General features: G+C 37.7%; 1 protein-coding gene across 1 annotated transcript; it reads left to right on the top strand.

The window, feature by feature from the left end:
* Nucleotides 1–789: 789 nt before the first annotated feature.
* Nucleotides 790–2,004, top strand: LOC122417429 (uncharacterized). The gene has a single exon (XM_043430933.1). It carries the CDS (start codon nt 790–792, stop codon nt 2,002–2,004), a length of 1,215 nt encoding a protein of 404 aa, XP_043286868.1.
* Nucleotides 2,005–14,981: the final 12,977 nt, after the last annotated feature.

Below are 14,981 nucleotides of genomic sequence, written 5' to 3'. Positions count from 1 at the left end.
TATGACGCGCATTTCATAATAAAGGAGGTGGCCACAGCGTTTGAGGGGACAATCGATTTACTCCCTTTAACAAAAGAAAAATACATTTCTTTTTCAAAAACAGTTAAATCATCGTCACATGACTATAGGAAACAGATAAGACTCCGTTTCATTGATTCATTCAAATTTATGAGTTCGAGTCTTGATAAATTAGCATCGCTCCTATTGATTGACCAACTTAAAGTTTTAAAATCACAATTTTCAAATATTTCACACGATGATTTCACTCTTTTGACGAGAAAAGGAGTCTTCCCGTATGAATACATAGACTGTTTTGAAAAATTAAATGATACAGAGCTTCCACCTCGGGATGCTTTTTACAGTTCTTTAGCAGACACAACAATTTCTGAAAGTGAATATCAACATGCACAAACAGTTTGGGAGCGATTTTCAATTCAAACGCTAGGGGAATATAGCGATCTTTATTTGAAAACGGATGTCCTTTTACTGGCATACATTTTTGAAAATTTCCGAGTTAGTTCTCAACAAAGTTATGGGCTTGACCCAGCATATTATTTCACTTTCCCGGGGTACACCTGGGATGCTATGCTTAAATTTACTGGAATAAAATTTGAACTACTCACCGACATTGATATGGTATTGTTTATTGAGAGAGGTATACGCGGGGGTTTAAGTCAATGTTCGAGGAGATATGCACGTGCAAATAACAAGTACATGGAATCTTTCGATCCATCACAAGCTTCCACATACCTTATGTACTATGATGTAAATAATCTGTATGGAAGTGCAATGAAAACGTCATTACCATATCGAGATTTTGAGTTTCTCGAAGACATCTCGAACTTTGATATAAACTCTCCAGATCCGACAAAAGGTTATATACTGGAAGTTGATTTGGAGTATCCGGCGCACTTGCATGACAAACACAAAGACTTGCCTTTTTGTCCTGAACATGGAAAACCACCGGGTAAGAAACAAGAAAAGTTACTTGCAACCGTTTTCGATAAAGAGCGCTATGTTATCCATTACCGAACTCTACAACACTGTCTAAGTCATGGGCTCATACTCAAAAAAATACATAGGATATTGCAATTTGCTGAAGCTCCATGGCTGGCAGGCTACATTGATCTGAACACACAATTGCGAACGCGTGCAACGAATGATTTTGACAAAAATATGTATAAACTAATGAATAATGCAGTTTTCGGTAAAACGATGGAAGATGTGCGCGAACGTAAAAATGTTTCATTGTTAACAGAGTGGGATGGTAGATATGGAGCGGAAGCGATGATTGCAAAACCGAATTTCCACAGTCGCAGTATCTTTGCTGAAGACTTGATAGCCGTTGAATTGCGTAAGCTTGAGGTGAAATTTGACAAACCAATATACGTAGGCATGTCAATTCTCGATATATCGAAAACATGGCTGTATACGTTTCATCATGAGTTTATGACTCCAAAGTATGGGGATAAATGTTCAGTAATGTATACAGATACAGATAGTTTGATATATGAAATTGAGTGTGATGACGTTTATCGAGATATGCGCGAAAATATCTCCAAATTTGATACGAGTGACTATCCCATTGACAATGCTTACCATATTCCGCTTGTCAATAAAAAGGTTCCGGGTCTCATGAAGGACGAGAATAATGGATCCATTATGACGGAGTTTGTGGGGCTCAGGTCAAAAATGTATGCCACGCGTGTCGAGGGTAAAAAAGATGTAAAGAAGGTCAAGGGTGTGAAGAGCAATGTTGTTGCGAAAACAATAAACTTTGACGATTTTGTAAAATGTTTGAACGAAGAGACTGAAGTGACACGTTGCCAATCAGCAATTCGTTTAACATTACATCAGGTATATACCATCTCAGAAACAAAAATTGCCCTGAGCCCACATGATGACAAGCGTTATATTATACCGGGGACGGTGGAGACATTGCCGTGGGGTCACTACAAGATCCCCATGTACTCAAACATTTCCGAAGAAGAGATGCAGATTTAATATCTGTCAAAAATTTGATATAGTTGAAATGTAAATATGTATGTAAGCGTGAGAGAGAGAATATTTTTGTTCAATATTGTACATTTGTGTGTCGAATAAAAAGAACCAGGTCTACAAGCCCCTTTTTTTTCATTCTACCTGCTTTTCTAAACTCAGACCTCTACAATATAAGGCTTGACCATACGAGTCTCGAGAATTGGAGGGGTATGCTATAGAAAGAAAAAAAAAATCAGCAAGTCCTTTTTTTTCACATTTTTTTTTTATTTTTTCATTTTTACACATCATCCTTATTTATCCAACTATTGTGAGCGTCATCAAAACCTAACCATTTAACAAGCAACTGACTACCACGTTTTTTCAATACTTTTTCTACAAGATATATATCAGGATATTTAACAGGAAGTAGCTCTTGTTCGTAGAAACTGCCTGCAATAGGCTCCTCTTGATAATCTTTTATATTATATGTGACTGGATTGGTTTTTCTCACTTGATATATTGTGAAAATTTCCGTTGTCCAGTTTGGAGTATAACCTTTCTCAAATACATTCTTAAATTTACTTATACGCACTTTATCGCCAATTTTTAATTTAGCTCGCTTCTTTCCCACTGCAGTTTGATTGAAAACATTACGCAATAGTTGTTTCTCATTCGTTGCGTCAACATCTTTCGGTTTCATTCTAATCGTATGATGTATAGTATTATTATATTTTGTAATTAACATATCAAGAATATCGATCATTTCCAGTTTCCGCGAAAACTAAATTGAATCCACATTTTATTCTTAAGTGTACGATTGAAGCGCTCACAAATTGATGCTTTCAAGTTGCTAAATGTAGAATACAAGTGTATATTATACTTTTTCATCAGAGCCTTAAAGTTCGTATTATAAAATTCTTTTCCTCGATCGACGTGAAGATTTTTCGATATGCGTCCTTTGCTGAGAATCGTCTCCATTGCAGCACTCACGTCTTTTCCACTTTTACTCTTCAACGGTGCAGCCCAGGCGAATTTGGAGAATATATCGATGACGGTGAGGAGAAATTTATACTTGGAGTTGTGTTGTTCATATGCAGACATATCTACAAGATCAGCTTGCCAAGTCTCATCCAGGCCACGTATATCCACATGTCGACGTGGATAATTCCGCCGAGCTGGCTTATGCAGTTCTTCAACTACTGCAAGCTTCTTTTCACTCATTTTTTTTTCTTCTCCCCCACGGTCCTCATCAATTGCTGAAGATAAGAGTCTGGAGGACTTTTCACTGACTTATCATTAGATGATCTCGTAAAAGCTTCATATCATCATGAAGTTCTGAGATTTCTCTCTTTATATTATCAATTTTTTCACGGAGATAGGCGAGCTCGGTTCTCACACGCTTTTCTGCAGCCGCCACATTCGATTCACACTTTTGATTCGTTGTATGAGTCACACTATGAGTTATAGAATGAATGTGTTTACTGAATGCTTCGAGTGTTACAACATCTCGAGCATTTACTGGCTCGCCAACGTTGCTCAGTCGTTTTCGGTCCAAGTCGTAATGACCGTCTGATGTAATTTTGAATCCAGCACCTGGTTTACCCGGAGGCCCTGCACCACGTCTACTCAACTTTCGTCCAAACACATCGACGCTCATGTTGGGAATGTCGATGAAAGCAAGCTGTCACGCGTTAATAAATGATTTCAGCTTCACGCAACTCCTCGATAATCGATATAATTTCATTAGAATGTGATGAATTTCCAGCAGCTTGCGATGCGAGCAATAAGCGAAGACGATCCACTAGTTCATTCGGATCATCCCAATGAACATAGTCGACAGCGGTATGCTTTCGTGCTACCTTATACTGAGGCAGAGCACCACCCTTCTTATCATTGCTACCGAGCATTTGGGATATATAATTTTTAAATTTACTACTTTTATCCTGACGTACTGCACCCGTGCGTTTATAAAATTTTTTATGAGCATTCGTTGTGATGACAATTTTCTGATATTTCTCCAAGTCATTTGGTGTTACATATTTGAGTTCAGGCTCTTTTTTAAACAACAGTTCCACCAAGCCTATACTTTTGGGATACTTTTCATCTCCAACCACTATCTGCTCGAGTTCGAAATGAATTGATGAATCACCAATCATTAATCTGTTTTGAGCGAGATTTCGTACTCCATACACGCCATCCAATCTTGTTTTGTTATTACTACGCAGTAAGCCCAGATATTCACGTATCAAATTATCAACATCTCCAGATGATTCTAAATTATCATCATCATCATCATCATCATCATTATTATCTTCATGAATATCATTATCACTATTTTTAGTTAAGGGTATACCAACATTCTCATCAGTAATTGCATCATGCCAAATATCATCTTTGAAAGAAATATCTTGCTGCATGCTATTTTCTCCAAAATTTGGAGCCTCCTCTTCCTCCTCCTCCTCTCTTTTAACATTTACACGTTCATTCTTAATTTTAGGTTTTTTCGTATATGAAACTAGTTCTTCTAACGCTTTAACAATCGGTTTAAACACATCTTGCATTTTCTGCTGAGCACTATCACGTCCACTTTTCAACATTCGATGTTTTCGTCTGATTGCATCACTCGCCTTGGCAAGTTCACTCAATACAGCCGTCTCCTTTAAAAGTTCTTTGCTCTTCATGTTGACACGAGTAAGTCAGACTTTAGACTGTCTCGTAAAATCCAGGGGAACAATTATTTATCATCATCATCATCGACAGTGAGGAAAGAATCAAATCCCCTTCTATATCCTCCAGCATTCAATTCACTGTCCTTGTCAATCGTGATGAATCCATACTTGTCCGATTTCAACACTTGACACACATTTTTTTGAAACTTGCATAAGTCATATCCGTATTGACATGATCATTATATACATGTTTGAGGTTCATATCATCTTGCTTGAATAGCACTATAAAATTTGCATTGTCTCTCACGAGATGTTTTTGAATACGAGTATACGTCTGACAGAGATAAAAACTATCCACAATCTCGTGTCTTCCCATGGAAAAAAATGCTCTCACATTGTCCTGTTTCTCACACGCTATATCGTCAAAGATGAATATGGAGTTTGGGCGAGCTTCACTAGGTGCCACAACTTGTTCATGCTCGTTAAATTGAAAAAATTCCACTCCTTCCACAGGTTTAAGCATTTTCTCGAGCAATCGGTATTTTGGCTGCTTCAACGATTTCGAGTATAGATATATATTCTCAAATCTCAAACCATTTGGATGTATTAGGAGCGTGAGTAAGGCATTCGTTTTTCCACAATTCGAGGGGCCACAAAATACGGCTCGAATGCTGTTAGGTAGTAAGTTTCCATGACGCTTTTTCACACTACCTGCTCCAACAATAAATTCATCGAAATTTATTATGGGGAGTTGACCGCTCGAAACTTGTTTCTTCGACTTCATCTCGCATGCGACTGATTGAAAAAATCATATAAATGCAACTTTATAATGTTGGAATAGTCAGTCGAGTTGTGACCACTGCAGAGTGATGATTGTACATGATAAACCTGGTAAAGGTTTGGTAAACAGTATAATTAACAATCTCCCCGTGGAACTACATCTACCGGGCTATCAATATTGTGGACCTGGTACGAAATTGATCAAACGTCTTGCTCGTGGTGATCCTGGTATAAACCCGCTGGACGCTGCTTGTAAAGAACACGATATCGCATATTCGAAAAATCGTGAAAACTTGGAAGCACGACATCTGGCGGATAAAATTTTGGCTGAACAAGCCTGGCAACGTGTAACCTCGAAAGACGCAAGTCTTGGTGAAAGAGCAAGTGCTTGGGCCGTGACAAACATTATGAAGGCGAAAAAGAAATTTGGTCTAGGTATGAAACGAGTGATGAAAAAGACCAAAAAAAGTGTTTGTCTGAAAAAGATCATCAGTGCTGCAAAGAAAGCCATGATTCGTAGTGGTGACCCCCGTGAAATCGTCATGTCAGCATTGAAAGGTGCGCGTGCCAGTGTTAAAGGTGTTAAAGTACGCACGCCTCGGGTTCTACCTGTACCTCGCAAAATCGGCGGTTTATTGCCCTTCCTCGTACCCATCTTTGCCGGCCTTAGCGCAGTTGGTGCACTGTCTGGTGGAAGTGCTGCAATAGTCAAAGCTGTAAATGCTGCTCAAGCGGCTAAAAAGGAATTGGAGGAAAGTAAACGTCACAATAGAACACTCGAGGCCATCGCTTTGGGTAAAGGTTTACATCTGAAACCATACAAACAGGGTTTGGGTCTTTACCTCGGGTCAAAAAACGTATAATCACGCTACCACATCAACCGCTCACCGACATCGATCTGTTAAAGTATGCGAGAGCCATGAAAATTCGTAACTTTCGCGGCATTTTCATGCGTGACACTTTACCTGAAAATGGACCACTCAAGCAAGAATCAGCAATCGTGAATTTGGATGAAAATGTGGGCCCTGGGACACACTGGGTTGCATATAAAAAGACTGGTAAACGAGTCATATACTTTGACAGCTTTGGCAATCTCCCACCTCCACCCGAACTCATGAGATACTTCAATATTGGTAGCGTGAAATACAATTATAAAAAGTATCAGGAATATGATACAATAATATGTGGGCATTTATGTTTGAAATTTTTGTGTGGGCAACTAAATCGGCGAGGCAATTATGCACTATATAAATGAGGACTATGGAGCTGCGTGTTTAGTTCTAAATCTGCGAGCATCATGGATGATAGTTTGACGATCACCAATACTGGATCATCCTCCATACTCGAGGCACAATTTTTTCCACCCATCGAACTATCGCCCGACAAAAATTATACTCTTGGACTCGTCGAGCTGCTCACATTCAATTCGATTCCAAATATCGACATTGGTTGCAATGAATTTCATGTTGGAAATTATGTAGTGACCATTCCCACGGGTAGCTATGAAATTGAAGATATTGAAAAATATTTGAAAACTGAGTTGGCATCTAAAAACATACAAATTCAGCTTAAGCCGAATAATTATACGCTACGCAGTGAAATTGAGTGCAATCAATCGATTGATTTTACATCCAAAAATTCGATTGGACCTTTGCTGGGTTTTACGTCGCGTCGATTGGAGCTCAATAAAAGACATGTGTCTGATCTACCCGTGTCCATTCTCAAAGTGAACGCCATTTGAGTCGAGTGTAACATAACAACTGGTGCATACATCAACGGGCGAAAAGTTCATACAATTCACGAATTTTTCCCATCTGTACCGGCCGGCTATAAAATCATTGAAGTACCGTCGAGCGTCATTTATCTACCAATCACAACTCGTCGCATTGACAATATACAACTTCGTATTGTCGATCAAGACGGAGATTTGATCAATTTTCGCGGTGAAGTCATCACCATAAGACTTCATATAAAATCTCAATGGGCATAATTTACAATCATCGTATTGGCAATATTAATAAGCCAACATGGGATCGCGAAACCAGTCGTCGATCAACGCTCAAAGAGCTAACACCTCAAAACCTTCTACTATTGAAGAGTTTGGGTCTCAAAATTCGTGGAGTTCGCGTGTGAGAAATTATCTGCTTTGCTCGTTGTGCATCTGCTGCCTGCAATGGAGGAAGAAATCGTAAACATCCAGACACCCATCATGTTTGATGAATCCATCATACATTATGAGGTTCATGCACATCAACCATACGCGTCGTCAACATACAACAATAGTGATGAAATACGTATTTCAATCCAGCATCAAGATTTATCAATTCTACCGAGTAAAAGTTCAATTCACATTTGCGGCAAACTGACAATGCCGGATGGTGCAGCGTTAGTTGCAACGAATTTCGTTAACAATGCCATTTGTCATTTATTCGAGGAAGTGCGATATGAACTGAACGCCGTTGAAATCGATCGTAATAAGAATGTGGGAATCACATCTCTTATGAAAGGATATACATCTCATTCGTCGGCGAGAAGTACAATGCTTGAGAACACCGGTTGGGTCGATGTCGATGAGACGAAACCGATTGTGGACGCAGCAGGCAACTTTGACGTATGCATACCACTGAGCATGCTGCTGGGATTTGCTGAAGATTATCGAAAAATGGTGGTGAATGCAAAGCACGAATTGATTTTGACTAGATCACGTTCCGATGATAATGCAATAGTTCAACCAGCCGCTGAAGATTATAAAATTACACTACGAAAAATTGAATGGCTCGTTCCATACGTCACCGTGGCGGATAAACGGAAAATTCAACTGTTGAAATTCATCGCCAAAGATACTCCAATTCCAATGAGTTTTCGTACGTGGGAATTGTATGAATATCCAATGTTACCAGCGACATCGAAACACGTGTGGTCAGTCAAGACATCAACGCAGCTGGAAAAACCTCGATATGTGATCCTGGCATTCCAAACAGGACGAAAGAATAATAGGAGGCAAAATGCGAGTAATTTTGATCATTGCAACGTTACTGATGTAAAATTATACTTGAATTCACAATGTTATCCTTATGGTAATATGAATTTGAATATGGAACAAAATCAGTATGCAGTACTATACGATATGTATACAAACTTTCAACCGATGTACTACAATAAGGAGGCCGAACCATGGCTTACAAAAGCGGATTTTCTCAAATTTGCACCGCTCATTGTGATTGACTGCTCGAAACAGAACGATTCTCTCAAGTCTGGACCTGTTGATGTGCGCCTCGAATTTGAAACAAGCACAAATATTCCAGCACAAACATGCGCATACTGCCTCATTCTACACGATCGCATCGTTGAATACAATCCTGTGAGTGGTGGGGTGAGAAAATTGTTATAAAACCGCACCATCAACTTTTTCGGCCAACAGTCATCATGGATTTTGTCATCGATCTACAAGGCTTCAAAGGACCTATAAATGAGTTTATACTCAAAGAAATTTCAATCATTCGTGCGGACGTAAAGAATGCTGAACCTCTCACACTTTTCTTCGCACCACCGTATGCATGGGATTCTCTGCCGACAAAGTATAAAACGACAAACAAATGGCTGGAACGTAATTTTCATGGATTATCGTGGGATTTTGGGGTAATACCATACGATGCGGCAAGAGGAATAATTCAAACTATCTTAAGCGGCGCTCATACCATCTTCGTAAAAGGCTGCGAAAAGTCTTTATGGCTAACGAACTTTTTGGATCTGCCAACGGAGATTGTCGATTTGGAGACTTTGGACTGCCCATCGTTGAAAAAACTGCCGAAAAGTCCATCGAAATGCGATCACCACCGCCACACCAACGAATTGAAATTCAATTGTGCAACGAAGAATGTAAAATCTTTGCAAAGCTGGTTATACGTATATCATGCATTATGTAATAGAGGGATCTTTGAATAAACAAAAAAAAACATTTTTTTTTCCATATACGTGTTATTTTATTTATACAATATTCCTCCTCCTACTCCTTCAACATAATATACATTTCATTGACGATTCAATTTTTTTTTTTGTTGAGAAATATTAACAATCTCTTTGAGAAAACTCAATTGCGTTCCAATCACCACCGAGGTATTTCATGTAGAGTTGTCCACAATGAGCTGTTTCCAGAAGTTTCTCGAATACCGTTGGATTCTGGTCGAATGCCTTGACAACTCGAGGCGGCAGGAATATGGTGAATTGATTCCCGATTTCGGCAACGTATCGTTTTCCCCATTTGGTATTTGCTGTCCTCACGTCCGAGACGAGATATTCCTCGTTGACTTGCAGCTCTTTCAGCTTCTTGGAAGGAAGATACTCTGACTTGGTGATGATTTTGTTGATTGCGGCGAACTCCATTATGGATGTAGTTTTTTGAGATTTTTCTTCAAAGAGCAAGTCTTGACTCAACTTTACGAAGATGTGGAATGACGATTTTTTCTTCTGGACTCTGCTATTTGTAGTTTTTCCATCTATCCCTACCCCAAAACTGAATCATCCGCTACTACACATTTTTTTCCACGTTGAAAAAACAGGTTCAAACTTGATCAACGCTCGCATCGATGCAGTCTCCCCCGACTATCCCTCGGCTCATCCGTTTTTGACTTCACCAAGGTTGTAAACACCTGCATACTTGTTTAAACACGTTCAGAGCATTTCTTACAATTTCGACGGAGAGGTGCTGGACCGTCAATATGGTCATCCATTGATGATGCATTCCAATGTTTAATGCAATAACGTAACGATGCAATTTCACTATCAGATTTATAATGTTCTTGCAAACGATCCCACAGAACATCCGTAAAGTCACTGAAATATTTCTTGAACGTTGATGGTGATATAATTAGAAGTTCTTCTGTCGTAATTTCACGAGGATTTCTTAAATGATAAATTGCATAAATATTCACTAGTTGCTCCATGATCAAACATTTTTCGCACTCTCGACGTAGTGGTCCTAGATTATCAATATGAGTCCGTTCCCATGGTGGATTAAAATGATCGTGACAATATTGATAAGACTGAACCTCACTATCACTTTGCAAATGTTCAGGTAATCGCTCCCATAATGACGGCATGAATTTACTATAATATTTTATGAGCAGAACCTTAGGAATCGATTCGAGTTCGTTCTTAGTCAGCATCCAATGTTCTTTCAACGGATGGATTGCATACATACTCGCCATTCTATCCATCTTGAGATTAACTTGTGAAATGATTTTTATTTTTTCCTTCCAAGTCTTTTTAAAAATTTACACACACCCACTTCCATTTTAACAACTAGTTTATATATACTTGTCAAAAAAAAAATGTTTATCTGTAAATTGTATTATAATGTTCAAATAGAGTAAATTGCATTTTCAATCTATATATTAAATCAATTTTCTAATGTATACGTTCACTCCATGGAAATTTATTGTAATAAAATTCTAGTTTTTGATAAATTTTGTCAAGCGTATGCGATATTTAAAAACAATATTTCCCCAACTCCCATTTTCCTTCTCTTTTACACCCATTCATTCATCTCCCTTCTTCACCCCCGCGATCCCTCCGCAAACTCCCCCACTACAGACCCTGCCACCACCACTGCGGATCATTTTTCCCATCTCTCTCACATTCATCTTCCATCTCTCACCTGACGGTCACCCCCTCTACAGACCCCTCGCCCGCTGCAGACCCCGCGCTCCCCCGTTCCCGCACCCCCCTGAGATCCCTGGCTTAGAACCGGCCTAGCCCCTATACTGAGACGATCTTGTATGGATTTGGGGACGATAATCGACCAGTTTTGATACGTGGATCTTCGATGAAACCAGATGTCTTTATATTTGATATACGTTTCCGGGTCCAAATTCAATGATTGTTCCTCTAAATCGTGAATTGCGGGATCACTTTGCTGAAGGGCGCCTAAATTCTTCAGATTTTTTCTCAATATCGGGTCCACATCAAGATTACAAATCAAATAAAGCGCATCAGCCGAGCGATTTTCTTCCGGATTGAAATCGCACAATTGGAGCGCCGAGATCAAAATTGTATCTGGATCGTCCTGATAAAATTTTCCGTTCGGATTACGGCTGAAGAAATCAGCTACTTCATTATCTTTTCCTTTACAGTGGCTAATTTGAAACTTTAAAAAAAATTTTCTTTAAAAATTGTCAAAAAAATTATTTTATAAAAAAAAAATACAGTACAATTCGAAAAAAATTTCACAAATCTAGAAAAAACATTATGTTTAAAAAAAAAATATTCTGTATCTATTTTTTAAAGTTCAAAAAAATCAAATAACAAGTAAAAAATAAAAAACCGAAAAATCGCGTTTGAAATCATTATGCAAACCGATGCCTCATCCTTCTTATTTGATTCGAACAGCTAAATCAATTGAAAAAAATTCCATCTAATTTACGTGCAGCATTAAAATTTATTATATCAATTCGAGGCCAAGTATTTTCTAATGAATTGAAAAAAGTTACCACTTGAGTAACGTACAGCACTAAAATTTATGATATCAATCAGTGGACAAGTATTTTATTAGTAACTCCAAATTTTGACATTATTAAAATGTTCTAAGAAGCTTTTAAATCCAAAAAAAATCACATGAAAGCTAGTCATTCGTTACTCTATGGTGGCAAAGACTTATAAGAAAATCGATTTTTCTCAGACTTTCAGGATCCTTTGGTATTATTCACAAAATTTAACGTCGATTGGATCGATACAAATTATGTTTAAATATGTGTTAAAAGTACTTGTCCGGCCCATCACTTTCCGTTTAAATTGTTTATCCAAATAAAAATCAGGGCTTGTCTAGAACTGATGGTTCACAAGTAACAAGTATTCATGCAGAGGGAATTGAGAGAATTATCTTCACGTAATTTTTACTTAGGTGCACTAATTTAATAAAAAACGGAAACAAATTATTCCGCAATGTACAAGGGATTTAATTCTGCATCGATAAATGAAACAAATTGTACATAATATATATGTTCAAGCTTCCAAAATAACTCTCCAGTTTATATTCAATGATGTCAATTTTTACTTCCTACTTATTCTTCCAGCGAACGAATTCCATACCGACTAAGAACTAACCTCTACTATTATTAATAGCATTAAACTAATAATGAATTGCATTTCAACAAATTTTTAACCAGATTCTACCGTACAATTTCATTTTTTTATGATTGATTTTTTATTGAATGAATAGTGATGGGCCGGACAAGTACTTTTAACACATATTTAAACATAATTTGTATCGATCCAATCGACGTTGAATTTTGTGAATAATACCAAAGGATCCTGAAAGTCTGACAAGGAAAGGTACTTTAGTGTCCGCCTCCGATTTTGATAATTTTTTTCTATGTTATAGTCCATCCAAAAATAAGAGACACGTATTTTTTTTTATCGGCCGAAAGTTATTTTTAAGGGGTGAAATCAACCCTCAAAGTTGGGCATGTTTTGCGTCTGGTAGAGTGTTTCATATAGAAGCACTCAACCGATCGAAACGAAACCAATTGCAAAATGTTCGGCATGTCAAATAACCCATATGACATGTCCAACTTCTTATGCACCCTTACGGCAAAGGGGTGAACCACCCCCGAATATTCAGAATTTTTTCGTATAACAAAAACTTACAATCCGATTTTAATAAAACAAACGCCATTTTGCAGAGCAAAAAAAAATAAAATCGACGTGTTTTCGGGTTTTCCTCAGATCAAAAAAATTAAGGGGGTAAAACACCCTTAAAATGTCAAATTTTGTTTTGAGCACTGGCCCCTTCCAATTTTAGTATTCTTTTCATAGAATGTAGCTTATCAAAAAATAAGAAACACGTATTTTTTTTATCGGCCGAAATTTATTTTCAAGGGGTAAAATCAACACCCAAAGTTGGGGATGTTTTGCATCTGGTAGAGTGTTTCATATGGAAGCACTCAACCGATCGAAACAAAACCCATTGCAAAATGTTCTGCATGTCAAATAACCTATATGGCATGTCTAACTTCTTATGCACCCTTACTGCAAAGGGGTGAACCACCCCCGAATATTCAGAATTTTTTCGTATAAAAAAAACTTACAGACCGATTTTAATAAAAGAAACGCCATTTTTCAGAGCAAAAAAAAATAAAATGTACGTGTTTTTTGGTTTTTCTCGTATCAAAAAAATTAAGGGGGTAAACCAGTCCTAAAATCTTGAATTTCACTTTGCGCATCGAAATGTTTACATTCAATTCATATGGTTCCTTTATCATTGCGTATCGACTTATATGTTAAATAATATTTATTTCACATATTCATTGGCTGACATCATAATCGTATAGAGAATCGAATACTTTGACATGCTTTACGTGAGAAGTGTTAGTTTTCGTTCTATTTATATAAGTTTCTATTTTGAACGATTTACGAAAACAGAATAAAACTCAAATATCGAGAGTCGCATCGACAATTCCCCGCCCAGAATGCAAACAAAGCTGACTCAAACCTTGCCATATTCTTATTCATATCAAGAACCGCTATAGCGGCTCGTAGCCAAGTATTCTTAAAAAAGCCAGCTGGCTCAGCCTAATGCTTGAGAGATATCCGAAAAACAAAAAAAATCTGTTTTTGTGATGATGTCAGATTAAGCCACCCATATCATTTAGCACAGACGATAGAATTTTCATATAGGAATAATAAGTTTCACTTCGTACTTCCATCTCAATTGTCATTCCTACATTCATTTATTGATCATAATTTGAACAGTAATGATATTCTTCGAAAAAATGTTTGAAACACAAGGACTTTTTACACCATGAACATCTTATTACGGCTACATTTGTACACCCTTTCATTTCACATTGAGTTTGGGATGACATACCGAAAGCAAATTCAATGGGGTTTTCGAAATGCTCAGGTCGTTCTTCAATATACCCACTTTTGAACCAGGCATATCGAAATAAATTTTTGTACCTCGGAGATGATAATTGATTATGTACTAGAGACTGCAGTTTGATTATATTATTTCGTAAATGTAGATTCAAATCATAATCAAGTAACATGACACTGTCGGAAAAATGTCTGACATAATTTTTCCAAATTCTAAATCCGAAAACATCAAGGGGCTGAATATTTCCCGTCGTCCCTTTTGGTATAATCATTGTAACAATCTCTTTATTATGCGGTGTAGCTTCGTCGACAACTCTGGGACAATGTCCACTCCAAGAGTCAATCAAAAGGACACTTTTCTCACCGACGTTTGGGAAAAACACTTCTTGAAGCCATGTTTTGAAATGTTCTGTAAACAAATGCATTTAATATAAGTAGCAGATCTATTTTTCACAATCAAAGTATCATATATGTACAAACGTACCTGATGTTGCCTTGCCAGATTTCGATACACTTATGAAGACATTGGAAGGTTGAAAAATGGTTTGCTCTACGATCGGTCCCAACCGTCCAGAAGGCTCTTTCAAAATTATAAGAAGTGGTGACAGCAATTTTCCTTCCGCGGAAATTGTTGGCTGTATGGTATAACTATGAGTCGTCGCTGAAACGGATTGTACAAGG

This window comes from Venturia canescens, chromosome 10 (assembly GCF_019457755.1).
Source record: "Venturia canescens isolate UGA chromosome 10, ASM1945775v1, whole genome shotgun sequence".
Taxonomy (NCBI): domain Eukaryota; kingdom Metazoa; phylum Arthropoda; class Insecta; order Hymenoptera; family Ichneumonidae; genus Venturia; species Venturia canescens.
This window is presented reverse-complemented; position numbering and strand designations above follow the sequence as displayed.